The sequence below is a fragment of the Leopardus geoffroyi genome, chromosome A2 (genome assembly GCF_018350155.1).
Source record: "Leopardus geoffroyi isolate Oge1 chromosome A2, O.geoffroyi_Oge1_pat1.0, whole genome shotgun sequence".
Classification (NCBI taxonomy): Eukaryota; Metazoa; Chordata; class Mammalia; order Carnivora; family Felidae; genus Leopardus; species Leopardus geoffroyi.
In genome coordinates this window covers 18,290,956-18,303,011 of record NC_059331.1, presented here as the reverse complement: position 1 = coordinate 18,303,011, position 12,056 = coordinate 18,290,956, and the positions used below count along the sequence as shown (strand labels likewise).

The 12,056-nt window shown below is 57.3% G+C and overlaps 1 protein-coding gene across 23 annotated transcripts; it reads left to right on the top strand.

Moving 5' to 3' along the window:
* Positions 1-136: 136 nt before the first annotated feature.
* On the top strand, positions 137-11,537 carry USP19 (ubiquitin specific peptidase 19). 23 transcript variants are annotated; one of them, XM_045496764.1, is made up of 27 exons: positions 137-304; positions 1,790-2,049; positions 2,304-2,339; positions 2,511-2,639; positions 2,726-2,859; positions 2,936-3,235; positions 3,344-3,560; positions 3,690-3,846; positions 3,958-4,029; positions 4,144-4,259; positions 4,361-4,581; positions 4,666-4,861; positions 4,945-5,078; positions 5,188-5,346; positions 5,435-5,545; positions 6,008-6,118; positions 6,200-6,301; positions 7,078-7,218; positions 7,310-7,428; positions 7,665-7,802; positions 7,902-8,215; positions 8,317-8,427; positions 8,515-8,731; positions 8,815-8,967; positions 9,063-9,223; positions 9,305-9,483; positions 10,472-10,981. In XM_045496764.1, exons 2-27 carry the CDS (start codon positions 1,926-1,928, stop codon positions 10,697-10,699), a joined length of 4,080 nt encoding a protein of 1,359 aa, XP_045352720.1. In that variant the 5' UTR covers positions 137-304; positions 1,790-1,925; the 3' UTR covers positions 10,700-10,981. The 23 variants fall into 23 exon arrangements, with proteins under 23 accessions (XP_045352720.1, XP_045352714.1, XP_045352722.1 ...); XM_045496758.1 differs by having other exon boundaries at positions 2,933-3,235; positions 3,344-3,566; XM_045496766.1 differs by having other exon boundaries at positions 137-384; positions 4,367-4,581.
* Positions 11,538-12,056: the final 519 nt, after the last annotated feature.

Genomic DNA, 12,056 nt, shown 5'->3' with positions numbered 1-12,056 from the left:
ATGGCACCAGCAGGGCCAGGGCGAGGCCAAAGCGAGGCCAAAGCACCGGAGCCCCGCCTCCTCCGTTCGGGCCCGCCCCGGAGCTGCCCATCGCCGCATGCCCACTCCCACCGGAAGTGCGTCACCAGCTAGGCTCTCAGCCACCCGCGGCCGTAACTAGAAGTCGAAACAAAACAAGCGGCTGAGGCGGCGGCGACGGGACGGGGGAGGGGCGCGCCGGAACCGGAACCGACCAGACGCCGGAACCGGAACCGAGAGCGGGTTGCCAGGGCCCTAAGAGGGCTGGCGGCGGCGGCCTCGCTCGGTGAGTGGGACGGGCCGCAACTCGCCTGTCTGGCAGGAGCCAGGGAGGCCGCGACGCGGGCCCCGGGCTGCCTGTTCAAGGTCATGTGCCGTGCCAGCCTCGACTCCTCGAACCCCGCGGCGTACCGGGCCCACCGATGCGGGCGGGGCCGTTACTCTACGCCCATGGTCGGCTTCCTGCCTCCAAGAGGGCTGGCGGCGAGCGAGGGTGGCTTCCTGGAGGAGGTGGTGGAGGGCGCAGGATTTGGAGGCTGGAGCTGAGTCGCAGCCCGGCCAGGGCGCTGGTCTGTAGTCAGTAACCCCGCGCAGCCGTGTAGGCCGACATGGTCTCTAGACAGACTCTTGTCTCGGTGTCGCCGGGAGAATGGGGAGGGACGGGACCTTAAGCTGGGGCCTGGTGCAAAGAGATGGAGGGTGTCCACCCCTCGGCTCTGGATCTGTCGTCATTGAAGATCCAGCCCACCAGCCCCCCATAGAAGAACGTTCCTCTACTCCCGCCACACATACACGCTGGGGAACACAGAGTAGTCACTGTTTGCTCTGCTCCCGTCTCAGGCCAGGCTTGAAGCTGCCAGGGGTCCTGGATTCATTGTTCATCCCTACCCTTATCTCAATTTTGAGAACTTTATTTTGGATGGAAAAACCGCCCAGAATCTACTGGCGGGTTTGTGGGAAACTGGGTAGGAGGTCGGTAGCCCACTTCTCATGAGTGAGTGGATCTAGGAAGGAAGGGGATGCTGTCTGTTTCAGTCTCAAACTGGATACCCAGCCGGCTTTGGCTCTGGGGCAGGATTGCTGCTGAAAGGGTAGTGTGACAGCTGGATACCCTTTTCACCCCAGCTTTTGCAGTCCCCTCTCTGCTTGGGACAGCAGCTGGAGAGAAAAATCTCTTGGGATGTAGGAAGAAAACCCAAACAGCACATGGAAATAGTTTCAGAGGAAGGTGGGAGTTGGCAGGCAGCAGGTGGAGCCCCTTAACCCCAGGACCTTGCCTGTGCAGTGGTAGCACCTGAGTTGGGCCTGTCGTTAGCCACAGAGCCTGGTCCCCTTGCTGCTTGGTTGTCTTCTTTCTGCCTTCCTCCTTCACCTCCTACTTCTCGGGTGGTGACTAAGCAGCCAGCGAGAGTGAGGAAAAGTGAGCACCCTGCTCAGAGTGCCAGCCCTGTGGGCTGGAGCCATGGCTCCTTTCCAGATTGGTGGAGGAGCCTGGTTCCAGGCCATGGCTGCCTTGACCTGGCACCTTCTCAGTGAGGCTCCCATCTTTGTGGGTCTGTATGGCAGTCAACTAGGAGTCTCTGCTAGAAGTTGTTGTTGCCACTTGTATTGTTTATTTCCTTTTCAGAATAGTCCAAGAGTGTCCAGGGCCACATTAGGTGGTGAGATATTGCTCTGTAGGGTTAGTTGTATCCTGGGTTGCTGAGCTCTGGTTGTAACCAAGGAGCAAATTGTTGGGCCTTGGTAGTGATCACTGCTTCCTTCTCATTAGGCTGTCAGTTCCTTGTTGGAGAATTTGGCCACAAAGAGTTGCCAAGATAGCTGGGCCAGGAAGAAAGCGCCGTAGCCCTGACCCAGACGCCGTTGCCGACCCCGGGGCACTCTGGCTGTCGACCAAGCGGCTCAAGATGTCTGGTGGGGCCAGCACCACGGGCCCAAGGAGAGGTCCCCCAGGACTGGAGGAGGCCACCAGTAAGAAGAAGCAGAAGGATCGAGCAAACCAGGAGAGCAAGGATGGAGATCCTAGGAGAGGTGAAAGTGGCATTCCCAGAATGCTTGTGGTCTCCTCCTCCTGCCTTTTGAGCATACAGATTGGGGGTTGGGAGATGACAGTTCTTTCTGTGTTGGTCTGATACCAAGAGAAGAACCCACAGGAGGCTGGGTAGAGCCTCAGCTTTGAGGTCTGCATACTTGGCTGAGATACTGAAGATGGTGCTTGGTGGAGTGGTGGGGTCTTGGAGGCTGCCTCCCCATCATCATTTCCCTGTTCTTTTCTTTGTTGTCAGGGTCAGTGTCCTCTCGGGAGGAGCAGGCCAAAGAGGGTGAGTAATGAATTGGCCTTTTGGATGCTAGAGTGCTATGGGTGAGGAGGGCGCACTGGGGCTATAGCCTTCATCTGGAGCAGTCCTGTTAGGGCTGGGTCTGTGGCACTTGCTTGTCCCCATTGGGAGTTTATGGAGACCCTCACAGTCTTGTTGGTACTCCTCCTACAGAGTTGTTGCTTGATTGGAGGCAGAGTGCAGATGAGGTGATTGTCAAGCTTCGTGTGGGAGCGGGTCCCCTGCGGCTGGAGGAGGTGGATGCTGCTTTCACAGACACAGACTGCGTGGTGCGGCTTCCAGGTGTGCCCATCTGCCCTGAGCCCAGCAGTATATTTGAATCCTCTGATATTCCCCACCACAGTTCACTGCCCTTATTCTATTTCCAGGTGGTCGGCAGTGGGGTGGTGTTTTCTATGCTGAGATAGAAAGTTCTTGCACCAAAGTACAAGCCCGCAAGGGTGGCCTCCTGCAGCTGGCACTGCCCAAGAAGGTGCCTCTGCTCACATGGCCCTCTCTTCTGGTAAGTTCCACAGCAGAGTAGGGTAGGGATACCCAGTGTGGTTGACAGCGCCTGACTGCTGTATCTTTGGTAGAAGAAACCTCTAGGGACCCAGGAGGCGTTGCCAGGGCTGCGGTGTCAGGAGAATGGGCAGGAGCCATCTCCCATTGCCCTGGAGCCAGGCCCTGAGCCCCGGCGGGGTAAACAGGAGGCCCGGAACCAGAAGAGGGCCCAGGGCCGTGGTGAGGTAGGCGCAGGGGCTGGCCCCGGGGCCCAGGCAGGGCCCAGCGCCAAGAGGGCTGTGCATCTCCGCAGAGGGCCAGATGGGGAAGGGTCCAGAGATGGGCCTGGACCCCGGGGCGATGCCCCCCCCTTCTTGGCTGAGACAGCCACCCAGGTGAGAGTGGGGTACCTGTGGGAGATGGGAGGGTAGGGAGATGGACTGCAGTGGGGGGCCACCTGCCAGACCTAGGGCTGATCCTGCCCACAATCTTGCCACAAATAGGCTGAGGCTGAGGAACAGCTCCGGGTACCACCGCTGAACCCCCAGACCTGCCTTTTGAGTTCAGAGGAGAATCTAGCACTCTTGGCAGGAGAGAAGACCGTGTCCCCCAGGAATGATCCAGTCTCCCCAGCCATGGCTCGGAGCAGAGATCCTGAGAAAGGTGACCGTTCCAAAGAGGAGATGGCAGAGGCAGCAGATGCTCTAACCTTGGTGGATGGTAAAGGTGGGGCTGGGGGTGGTAAGCAGAGCCCTAGGTTGGGTTGCAAGGTTGGTGGATGGATAGGGAATAGAACAGCCACGGGCTGGAACCTGTCCTGGGCGGTGCTGAGCTGTGGTTTCAATGTAGAGCCGGAGTCCATGGTGAACCTGGCATTTGTCAAGAATGACTCATATGAGAAGGGCCCGGATTCAGTGGTGGTGCATGTGTACGTGAAAGAAATCTGCAGGGACACTTCTCGAGTGCTTTTCCGCGAGCAAGATTTCACGCTTATCTTCCAGACCAGGTGGGTGGGGTGGCAGGAGACGGGGCAGACAGTGCACTTCAGGCAGGACATTGTATCTCATGCTTTTCTTCCCACCCTTCCTCCTGCCCTGCCCCTGCTCTGCTTCTGCAGGGATGGAAACTTCCTGAGACTACACCCAGGCTGTGGGCCCCATACCATCTTCCGTTGGCAGGTGAAGCTCAGGTGGGTGGTTCCTGGCCCCAGCACTATGCCTGTCCCACCCTGGGCTCCGTCTCCCTGCCCATTTAGCCCAATATCCACTCCACCTAAGTCCCTGAGCTCAGCCTTTCCCCACAGGAACCTGATTGAGCCTGAGCAGTGCACCTTTTGCTTCACGGCCTCTCGAATTGACATCTGCCTCCGAAAGCGGCAAAGTCAGCGCTGGGGGGGCCTGGAGGCCCCAGCTGCACGAGGTCTGCACACGAGCTCCCTTCATTGTCCAGCCCACATAACTCGGACCCTCATCCCCACCACATGCTGCTAACCACCAGCCCCCTCATTCCCCCTTTTTAAGGTGCAGTGGGTGGTGCAAAGGTTGCCGTGCCGACAGGTCCAACCCCTCTGGATTCAACCCCACCGGGAGGTGCCCCCCACCCTCTCACAGGCCAGGAGGAAGCTCGGGCTGTGGAGAAGGAAAAACCCAAGGCTCGATCTGAGGACACGGGGCTGGATGGTGTGGTGGCCCGCACCCCCATGGAGCATGTAGCCCCAAAGCCAGAGCCACACCTAGCCTCGGTGAGAATCCTGGGTGGGGAGGGCCAAGGTTAGAGGCTGGAGAACCTCAGGGCTGCTCGCTCATGCCCCTCCTTGCTTCCACAGCCCAAGCCCACATGTATGGTGCCTCCAATGCCCCACAGCCCTGTGAGCGGAGATAGTGTGGAGGAAGAGGAGGAGGAAGAGAAGAAGGTGTGTTTGCCTGGCTTCACTGGCCTTGTCAACCTAGGCAACACCTGCTTCATGAACAGTGTCATTCAGTCTCTGTCCAATACTCGGGAGCTCCGGGACTTCTTCCACGGTGAGAGCAGGGCCTGGAGCCCAGGGCTGTGGCAGAGGGGAATCTTTTCCCTGCTCACACCTGTACTTGGCTGCTGTCCCTAGACCGCTCCTTTGAGGCCGAGATCAACTACAACAACCCACTGGGGACTGGTGGGCGTCTGGCCATTGGCTTTGCTGTGTTGCTCCGGGCACTGTGGAAGGGCACCCACCATGCCTTCCAGCCTTCCAAGTTGAAGGTGATCTGTGGGCATTCCTACCCCTGGCTAGAGTGGGTGGGGAAGGCTGACCAGCTGGGTACGGGGTGGGTGCTGGGTCTCCGTGCTCACACTTGGCCCCTGCATCCAGGCCATTGTGGCGAGCAAGGCCAGCCAGTTCACAGGCTATGCGCAGCATGATGCCCAGGAGTTCATGGCTTTCTTGCTGGATGGGCTGCATGAAGACTTGAATCGCATTCAGAACAAGCCCTACACAGAAACTGTGGATTCAGATGGGCGGCCCGATGAGGTCAGTCAGGGTTGGGGGCAGAGGTGGGCATATCTCATGCACATCCCAGTCCCCAGGGCTCCTTGATCCTCACCACTCTGCTCCTCAGGTGGTGGCTGAAGAAGCATGGCAGCGGCATAAGATGAGGAATGACTCTTTCATCGTAGACCTGTTTCAGGGCCAGTATAAGTCGAAGCTGGTGTGCCCTGTGTGTGCCAAGGTGTGAAGGGCTCCCCTGGAAAGAGGCTCCTAGCTTGGTCTAGCTAGCTTGGTCAAACTGGGGTTGGAGGCATGTGCATCTTTAGATGCTGTTTGGGCAAAGAAGCTGACGGAGGCCTTCGGCTGCTTTGTGGGCTGCAGAAATCAGGCTGGGTAGGTTTCCTGACTGAGGTTAAAGGGGTGTTTGGGCGCCAAGACAGCGATAAGGTGGGGCAGGGGTATGGGTAGTATTGGGAAGATGTGGGGTACAAGTGAGGGGCAAATTGATAAGTGGTGAGGCTGAGCAGGGCCTCGATTGCCAGAAAGACCCTTCTAGTCTGTCTGGTGTTCTCAAACCTGAGAGTTTACTGGTTGGCTCTGAGGCCCTGAGAGCCATCCGAGTGCCTGGATTGGGCTCCCTGGGTGTGAGCATCCTGTTCCCGACTCCCTGTGCAGCCACCTAGTGCCACTTGTGCATCCGCAGGTCTCCATCACTTTTGACCCATTCCTCTACCTGCCAGTACCCTTGCCACAGAAGCAGAAGGTTCTCCCCGTCTTCTATTTTGCCCGGGAGCCGCACAGCAAACCCATCAAGGTGAGAAGTAAGCTCCTATTTCTGGGCAATCCCGAAGACCCCGGTCCACCTCCCCCAGGGTCTCTACTCTTGTCACCACAGTTTCTGGTGAGCATCAGCAAGGAGAACTCCAGTGCAAGTGAAGTGTTGGAATCCCTCTCTCAGAGTGTCCACGTGAAGCCTGAGAACCTGCGTCTAGCTGAGGTATATCTGTCTTTCCTCAAGCTCTTACACACATGGATCTGTGTATGTACTTAGGGTGTGCAGTCACATGTGGATGGTTGTTGGCATCCGTGTACATACACACAAATGTGCGTGTGGCTGCACAGTGGTGCGCTAGGGGGTGAGGCATGGGTGAAACCAGGCTTTTGGGCTGTGTAACAGAAGTCTGTAAGTTCCCAAGGTTCCCATCATCAGTGTTTACTCCCCCTTTGGGTGAGGGCCCTCAACTGCTTTTCTGTCTTCCAACAAGAAGCTGGAGCTGGAGGGCTACCTTTCCCCCCAGCTGTTGTTCTCCCTCCATCCTGCTACTCCCTCATATTATCCAAGATTTGTGTGTTAGTCTTCCCCTAAGTTTCCTAGCTTCTAGCCTGGAAGTGCTCTTTTCTTTGGGGATAGAAGTGGGAAGGAGCCTCCTCAAATGTGACCCCTCCACTGTAACAGCCATGTTGCAGTCTCAGCAGGACCCCACTAATTGATAGCAGGGTAGAGGCCTTCAGTGTGGTGAAGTGCTGGTTTCACCAGAGTACTGGTTGGGTTGATACTTTCCCTAGTCCTGACTTTCAGGCTCTCTGAAGCACCCGACTGCTTATTTTCTTAGGCACTGAGGCTGGTATCAGCAGAGGCATATGCTGCTTTGGGGCCACAATCCCCACTCTGCTGCCTAGACCCAAATTCAGGTCCAAGCTTTCTTGTGCCCTGGGGCAGGGCTATAGAAAGGGCTTGTCCTCATATAGGATCTGTGTGTCCTCTGTCCCCAGGTGATTAAGAATCGTTTCCACCGTGTATTCCTGCCCTCCCACTCATTGGACACTGTGTCCCCATCTGACACGCTCCTCTGCTTTGAGCTGCTATCCCCAGAGTTGGCTAAGGAGCGGGTGGTGGTGCTAGAGGTGCAGCAGGTGAGTGAGGACCAACCTGATGGCACAAGGCCCTGTGGGAGGGGGCATTCTCAACCAGGCTGGCCTTGCTGAGCCAGACAACCCACCCTAGCGCCCCCAGGTGCCCAGCATCCCCATCTCCAAGTGTGCAGCCTGCCAGCGGAAGCAGCAGTCAGAGGACGAGAAGCTGAAGCGCTGTACCCGGTGCTACCGCGTGGGCTACTGCAACCAGTGAGGACCCCCGCGGTCCCCCCCCTTTCCCTCCTCTTCACATTTCATTTGCCACCCTATCTCCTCTCCTCTCATAGAGGCACATGTTTTAAGCCCTCCACTGATCACTCTACTCTGCCAGACTCTGGGGGAGGCGGGGCTGGCATACCCAGTTCCCAAGGCCAGAGGCTAGCCCCCGGTGGAGAGTTAAAAGAGGTGGGGCTAAGGCCCTATTCTTACTTCCTCCTTGTCTCCAGGCTCTGCCAGAAAACCCACTGGCCTGACCACAAGGGTCTCTGCCGCCCTGAGAACATTGGCTACCCATTTCTGGTCAGTGTACCTGCCTCACGTCTCACTTATGCTCGTCTTGCTCAGCTGCTAGAGGGCTATGCCCGGTAAGTGTCTAGTGGTTGGATGAGGGTGTGGTAGTTGGGGGAGTAGAGACGCCAGGTAGGCTTGTCAGGATTCTTACTTGCCTTGCTGCCTGTTTCCAGGTATTCTGTGAGTGTATTCCAACCACCCTTCCAGCCTGGCCGCATGGCCTTGGAATCCCAGGGCACTGGCTGTACTACGTTGCTCTCTACTAGCTCCCTGGAGGCTGGGGACAGTGAGAGGGACCCGATTCAGCCGCCTGAGCTCCAGTTGGTGACCCCCGTGGCTGAGGGGGACACAGGGGTCCCTAGGACATGGGCGGCTCCTGATCGGGGCTCTGTGCCCAGCACCAGTGGAGTTTCTTCTGAGGTGCTGGCCAGTGGGCCTGTTGAAGTTGGCTCCTTGCCTGCTGGTGAGAGGATGTCTCGGCCCGAAGGTAAGAGTCTGGTGAAAGGCTCCGCAGCTGGGTAGGGGAGTTTAGTGGGAGCTTGTTTAGGTCCTGGTAGGTAGGGGAGCTCTGATTATGTTTTTTCACAGCTGCTGTGCCTGGATATCAGCACCCAAGTGAAGCCATAAATGCCCACACCCCTCAGTTCTTCATCTATAAAATTGACGCATCTAACCGAGAGCAGCGGCTGGAGGACAAAGGTGTCTGAGGCTATGGGTGGAAGCCATGGGTAGGCTGGGCTGGCCGTTCTCTACAGCTACATGACGCCTCTCCCTGCCCATCTCTAGGAGACACCCCCCTGGAGCTGGGTGAGGACTGCAGCCTGGCTCTAGTGTGGCGGAACAATGAGCGCCTGCAGGAATTTGTGTTGGTAGCCTCCAAAGAGCTGGAGTGTGCTGAGGATCCAGGCTCTGCTGGTGAGGCTGCCCGTGCTGGGCACTTTACTCTGGACCAGTGCCTGAACCTCTTCACTCGGCCTGAGGTGCTGGCGCCTGAGGAGGCTTGGTGAGGATGGGGTGGCAGGCAGGTGGTTGGGCAGGGTGGGGTGGAGATCTGCTGGTCTTAACCTCACCTGTGTCTGCTGTCAGGTACTGCCCACAGTGTAAACAACACAGAGAGGCCTCCAAGCAGCTGCTGCTGTGGCGCTTGCCCAACGTACTCATTGTGCAGCTCAAGCGCTTCTCCTTTCGGAGTTTCATTTGGCGTGACAAGATCAACGACCTGGTGGAGTTCCCTGTTCGGTACGTGATGAGCCCTGGTGATGGTAGTCAGGTTATAGGGGGTACCATCCTGGGCACCTGTTGACTCTTTGACCTTTCTCTGGCTGGGACCACAGGAACCTGGACCTGAGCAAGTTTTGCATTGGTCAGAAAGAGGAACAGCTGCCTAGCTACGACCTGTACGCTGTCATCAACCACTACGGAGGCATGATTGGCGGCCACTACACTGCCTGTGCCCGCCTGCCCAATGACCGCAGCAGCCAGCGCAGCGACGTGGGTGAGGGCACATGCAGCCAGCAGGATAGGTGGTAGGCGTGGGGGTGCAGGTTATGTTCACACTCTTCCCACTTCACTGTAGGGTGGCGCTTATTTGATGACAGCACGGTGACAACAGTAGACGAGAGCCAGGTCGTGACGCGTTATGCCTATGTACTCTTCTACCGCCGGCGGAACTCTCCTGTGGAGAGGCCCCCCAGGGCAGGTCACTCTGAGCACCACCCAGACCTAGGCCCTGCAGCCGAGGCTGCTGCCAGCCAGGTGAGGCGCTGGGGAGGCTTCATAGGCTAGTGAGCCCGATTCATAGACGGGAGGGGGTGGGGCACAGCCTCCTCTCTTCCAGCCATAGGCCCCTGGAGCTTTGAGATTTGTGATCTTCTTACATCAGAGTCCTAGTTAGAGGAATCCCCATGCTGTAGTGACACTTGTAAAAGGTGCATGCACAGCAGCACGTTGCTGTTGGCATGCATACAGGCACCCTCTTGGCACAGGCCTTCGTAGCTGCTCTGAACCTCACTGGGTAGGATGCCATAAACAGACTGTACCCAGCTTTCCTCTGCACCCTCCTCACATGCCAGCCAGCCCACAGACTCTCATTTGTCATCACTCCCTTGTTCTGATGTGCACTCAGGACAGGGCCTGTCCAGACTGGCCATGGGCTAGGGTGGCCACCACCCTCTGAGGTGAGCGTCAGTTCCTGCTGAACCCTAGGGGTCTTCCGTCCCTTATTGACATGGGATGCCATAGGTCTGGTTGGTGGGCACTGCTGCATCTCTCTTTGGACTTGTTTCCTCCTTGCTGCCCTCTTCTCCCTTGAGCCCTCTCTGCTCAGATGCAGAGGAATCCCAGTAGAGGACAGTGGTCACAGTCTATCGGGACATGGATGGGAGGGAGCCAGATTACTCAGGTTGACAGCTCTATCCTCCATGAGCTCCTCTGTGGGAACCCTGGGCTGAAAAACTGACTAGCTAACCATCCCCTTCCAATCTCCACGAGAAGCTGCATGTCAATTGGGAAGCTTTTTGAGGGAGCCAAAATGCTGTCAAGATTCGCCTGCCCTGGTGCTCTGTCTAGACAACTCTGCAAATGGCCCATTTGGCTCCCACCTGCCCACCTCCCTGCTGCTTGACTTGGGATGTGTAAGGAGTTAGTGCCAGTAGCCTTGGGTGGGAGCATCATGGCCAGGGGACACTGGGTCCCTCCCTACCCTCCTGCCCCAGGTGCTGATGGCCGTTTCCACACACTGTAGGCTTCCCGGATTTGGCAGGAGCTGGAGGCCGAGGAGGAACCGGTACCTGAGGGGCCTGTGCCCCTGGGTCCCTGGGGGCCCCAAGACTGGGTGGGCCCCCCACCACGTGGCCCTACCACACCAGATGAGGGCTGCCTCCGGTACTTTGTTCTGGGTACCGTGGCAGCTTTGGTGGCCCTCGTGCTCAACATGTTCTATCCTCTGGTATCCCAGAGTCGCTGGAGATGAGCTCGACTGCAGGCAGCAGCTGTGAGCTGGCCCACCTGCCTGCCCATCAGGCAATGCCTGCCTCTGTGGTGGGGACCAACTCTGGGCTTGGGCCTCAGTGTGTGCGTCTGGTGGGTGAGGGTGGGGACTGTGGCTCCTGCTGGGACAGAGCATCTAGGGTGGGTATCCGTCCAGCTGTTTGTCCATTCATCCTGCTGCTCTGACCTGTGGCATGGGGCTTAGTCCTGCCCAAGCAGCTTCCTGTATTTCAAGTGTTAATAAAGCAAGACTGTTCAGGCCCGATCTCGTCTCTCTGTCTCAACGCCGCTGCTGTCTGCGCCTGCCTTGGGGCCCTCCCTTGGGTGCCGGGGCTCTGAGCCAGCACCCCCGGGATGCCAGGCAGCATACTGGGCAGCCCCCAACCCCTGTCCTCATATTCTGTTGCAGGGACTGGGCCCTGGCCAGGCCCCCGAGGTGGCCCCCACGCGGACAGCCCCTGAACGCTTCGCCCCCCCTGTGGACCGCCCAGCCCCCACCTACAGCAACATGGAGGAGGTCGATTAGCAGGTCCCTGGCTGGTGGGGGAGGTGGGGACTGGGTTTGGGGAATCTCCCACAGAGGGCCAGCTCTTTGCCGCTTCTCCTTCGCTAACCCAGAGGACACTTGCTTCATCAGTGGGGGTTGGGGGTGTGATTGAGGTGGGAACCTCACAGGTTGGGCCCTTTTGTCAGTTTGACCCTCCCAACCAGTGGACCTTGGCTTCTCCAGCCACTCCCAGTGCCGCGTGATTTGATTCTCAGTTGTACCTTCAATTCTTTCTGACTCGCACCATAAACGTTATATAATTTTATTCTAAAAATTGTAATTTTTTTTTTTTTTTTGCATTTTGGAAGTGATTGCTGCTGTTTAAATATATTTTAAAAATAAATGATAAATAAGCAGACTTAGTGACTATGATGCACCAGGTGCTGTGGCCACCTCTCCCCATCGAGAGGGGAGGTGTGTGTGTGTGTGTGTGTGTGTGTGTGTGTGTGTGTGTGTACACGTGTATGTATGTAGGTAGGTGTATTAAAGACCCTGAAAGTGCTCTGGTCTGAGTAGAGATGGTGGGGTCCCACTGTAGCCCCTGTAGGTCATGAAGCCCTGAGTGCTATCAGCTTTCTGGGGCCTACCTGCTGCCCTTTGATCCCACCAGTTCTGGGTCTCATATGGAGGCAGCTATAGTGGACATCACTGTCAATATCTTCTACCTAAAGGATGGGTGAATACCCCATGAGGCTCCAGAAGTTGAGGTAAAAGGTGCAGGCACTGGAGTAGCCTGGAGCTGACTGCCAGACACGTCAGGGAGGACTTGTTAGGGAACAGGAAGCACTGGGAG

Excerpts from the sequence above, each read along its gene's own strand:
- USP19 (XM_045496758.1), top strand. The coding sequence starts at position 1,926 with ATGTCTGGTGGGGCCAGCACCACGGGCCCAAGGAGAGGTCCCCCAGGA. Across the intron at positions 2,860-2,932 it reads TCACATGGCCCTCTCTTCTG|AAGAAACCTCTAGGGACCCA; the intron begins GTAAGTTCCACA and ends TATCTTTGGTAG. Across the intron at positions 3,236-3,343 it reads TGGCTGAGACAGCCACCCAG|GCTGAGGCTGAGGAACAGCT; the intron begins GTGAGAGTGGGG and ends TGCCACAAATAG.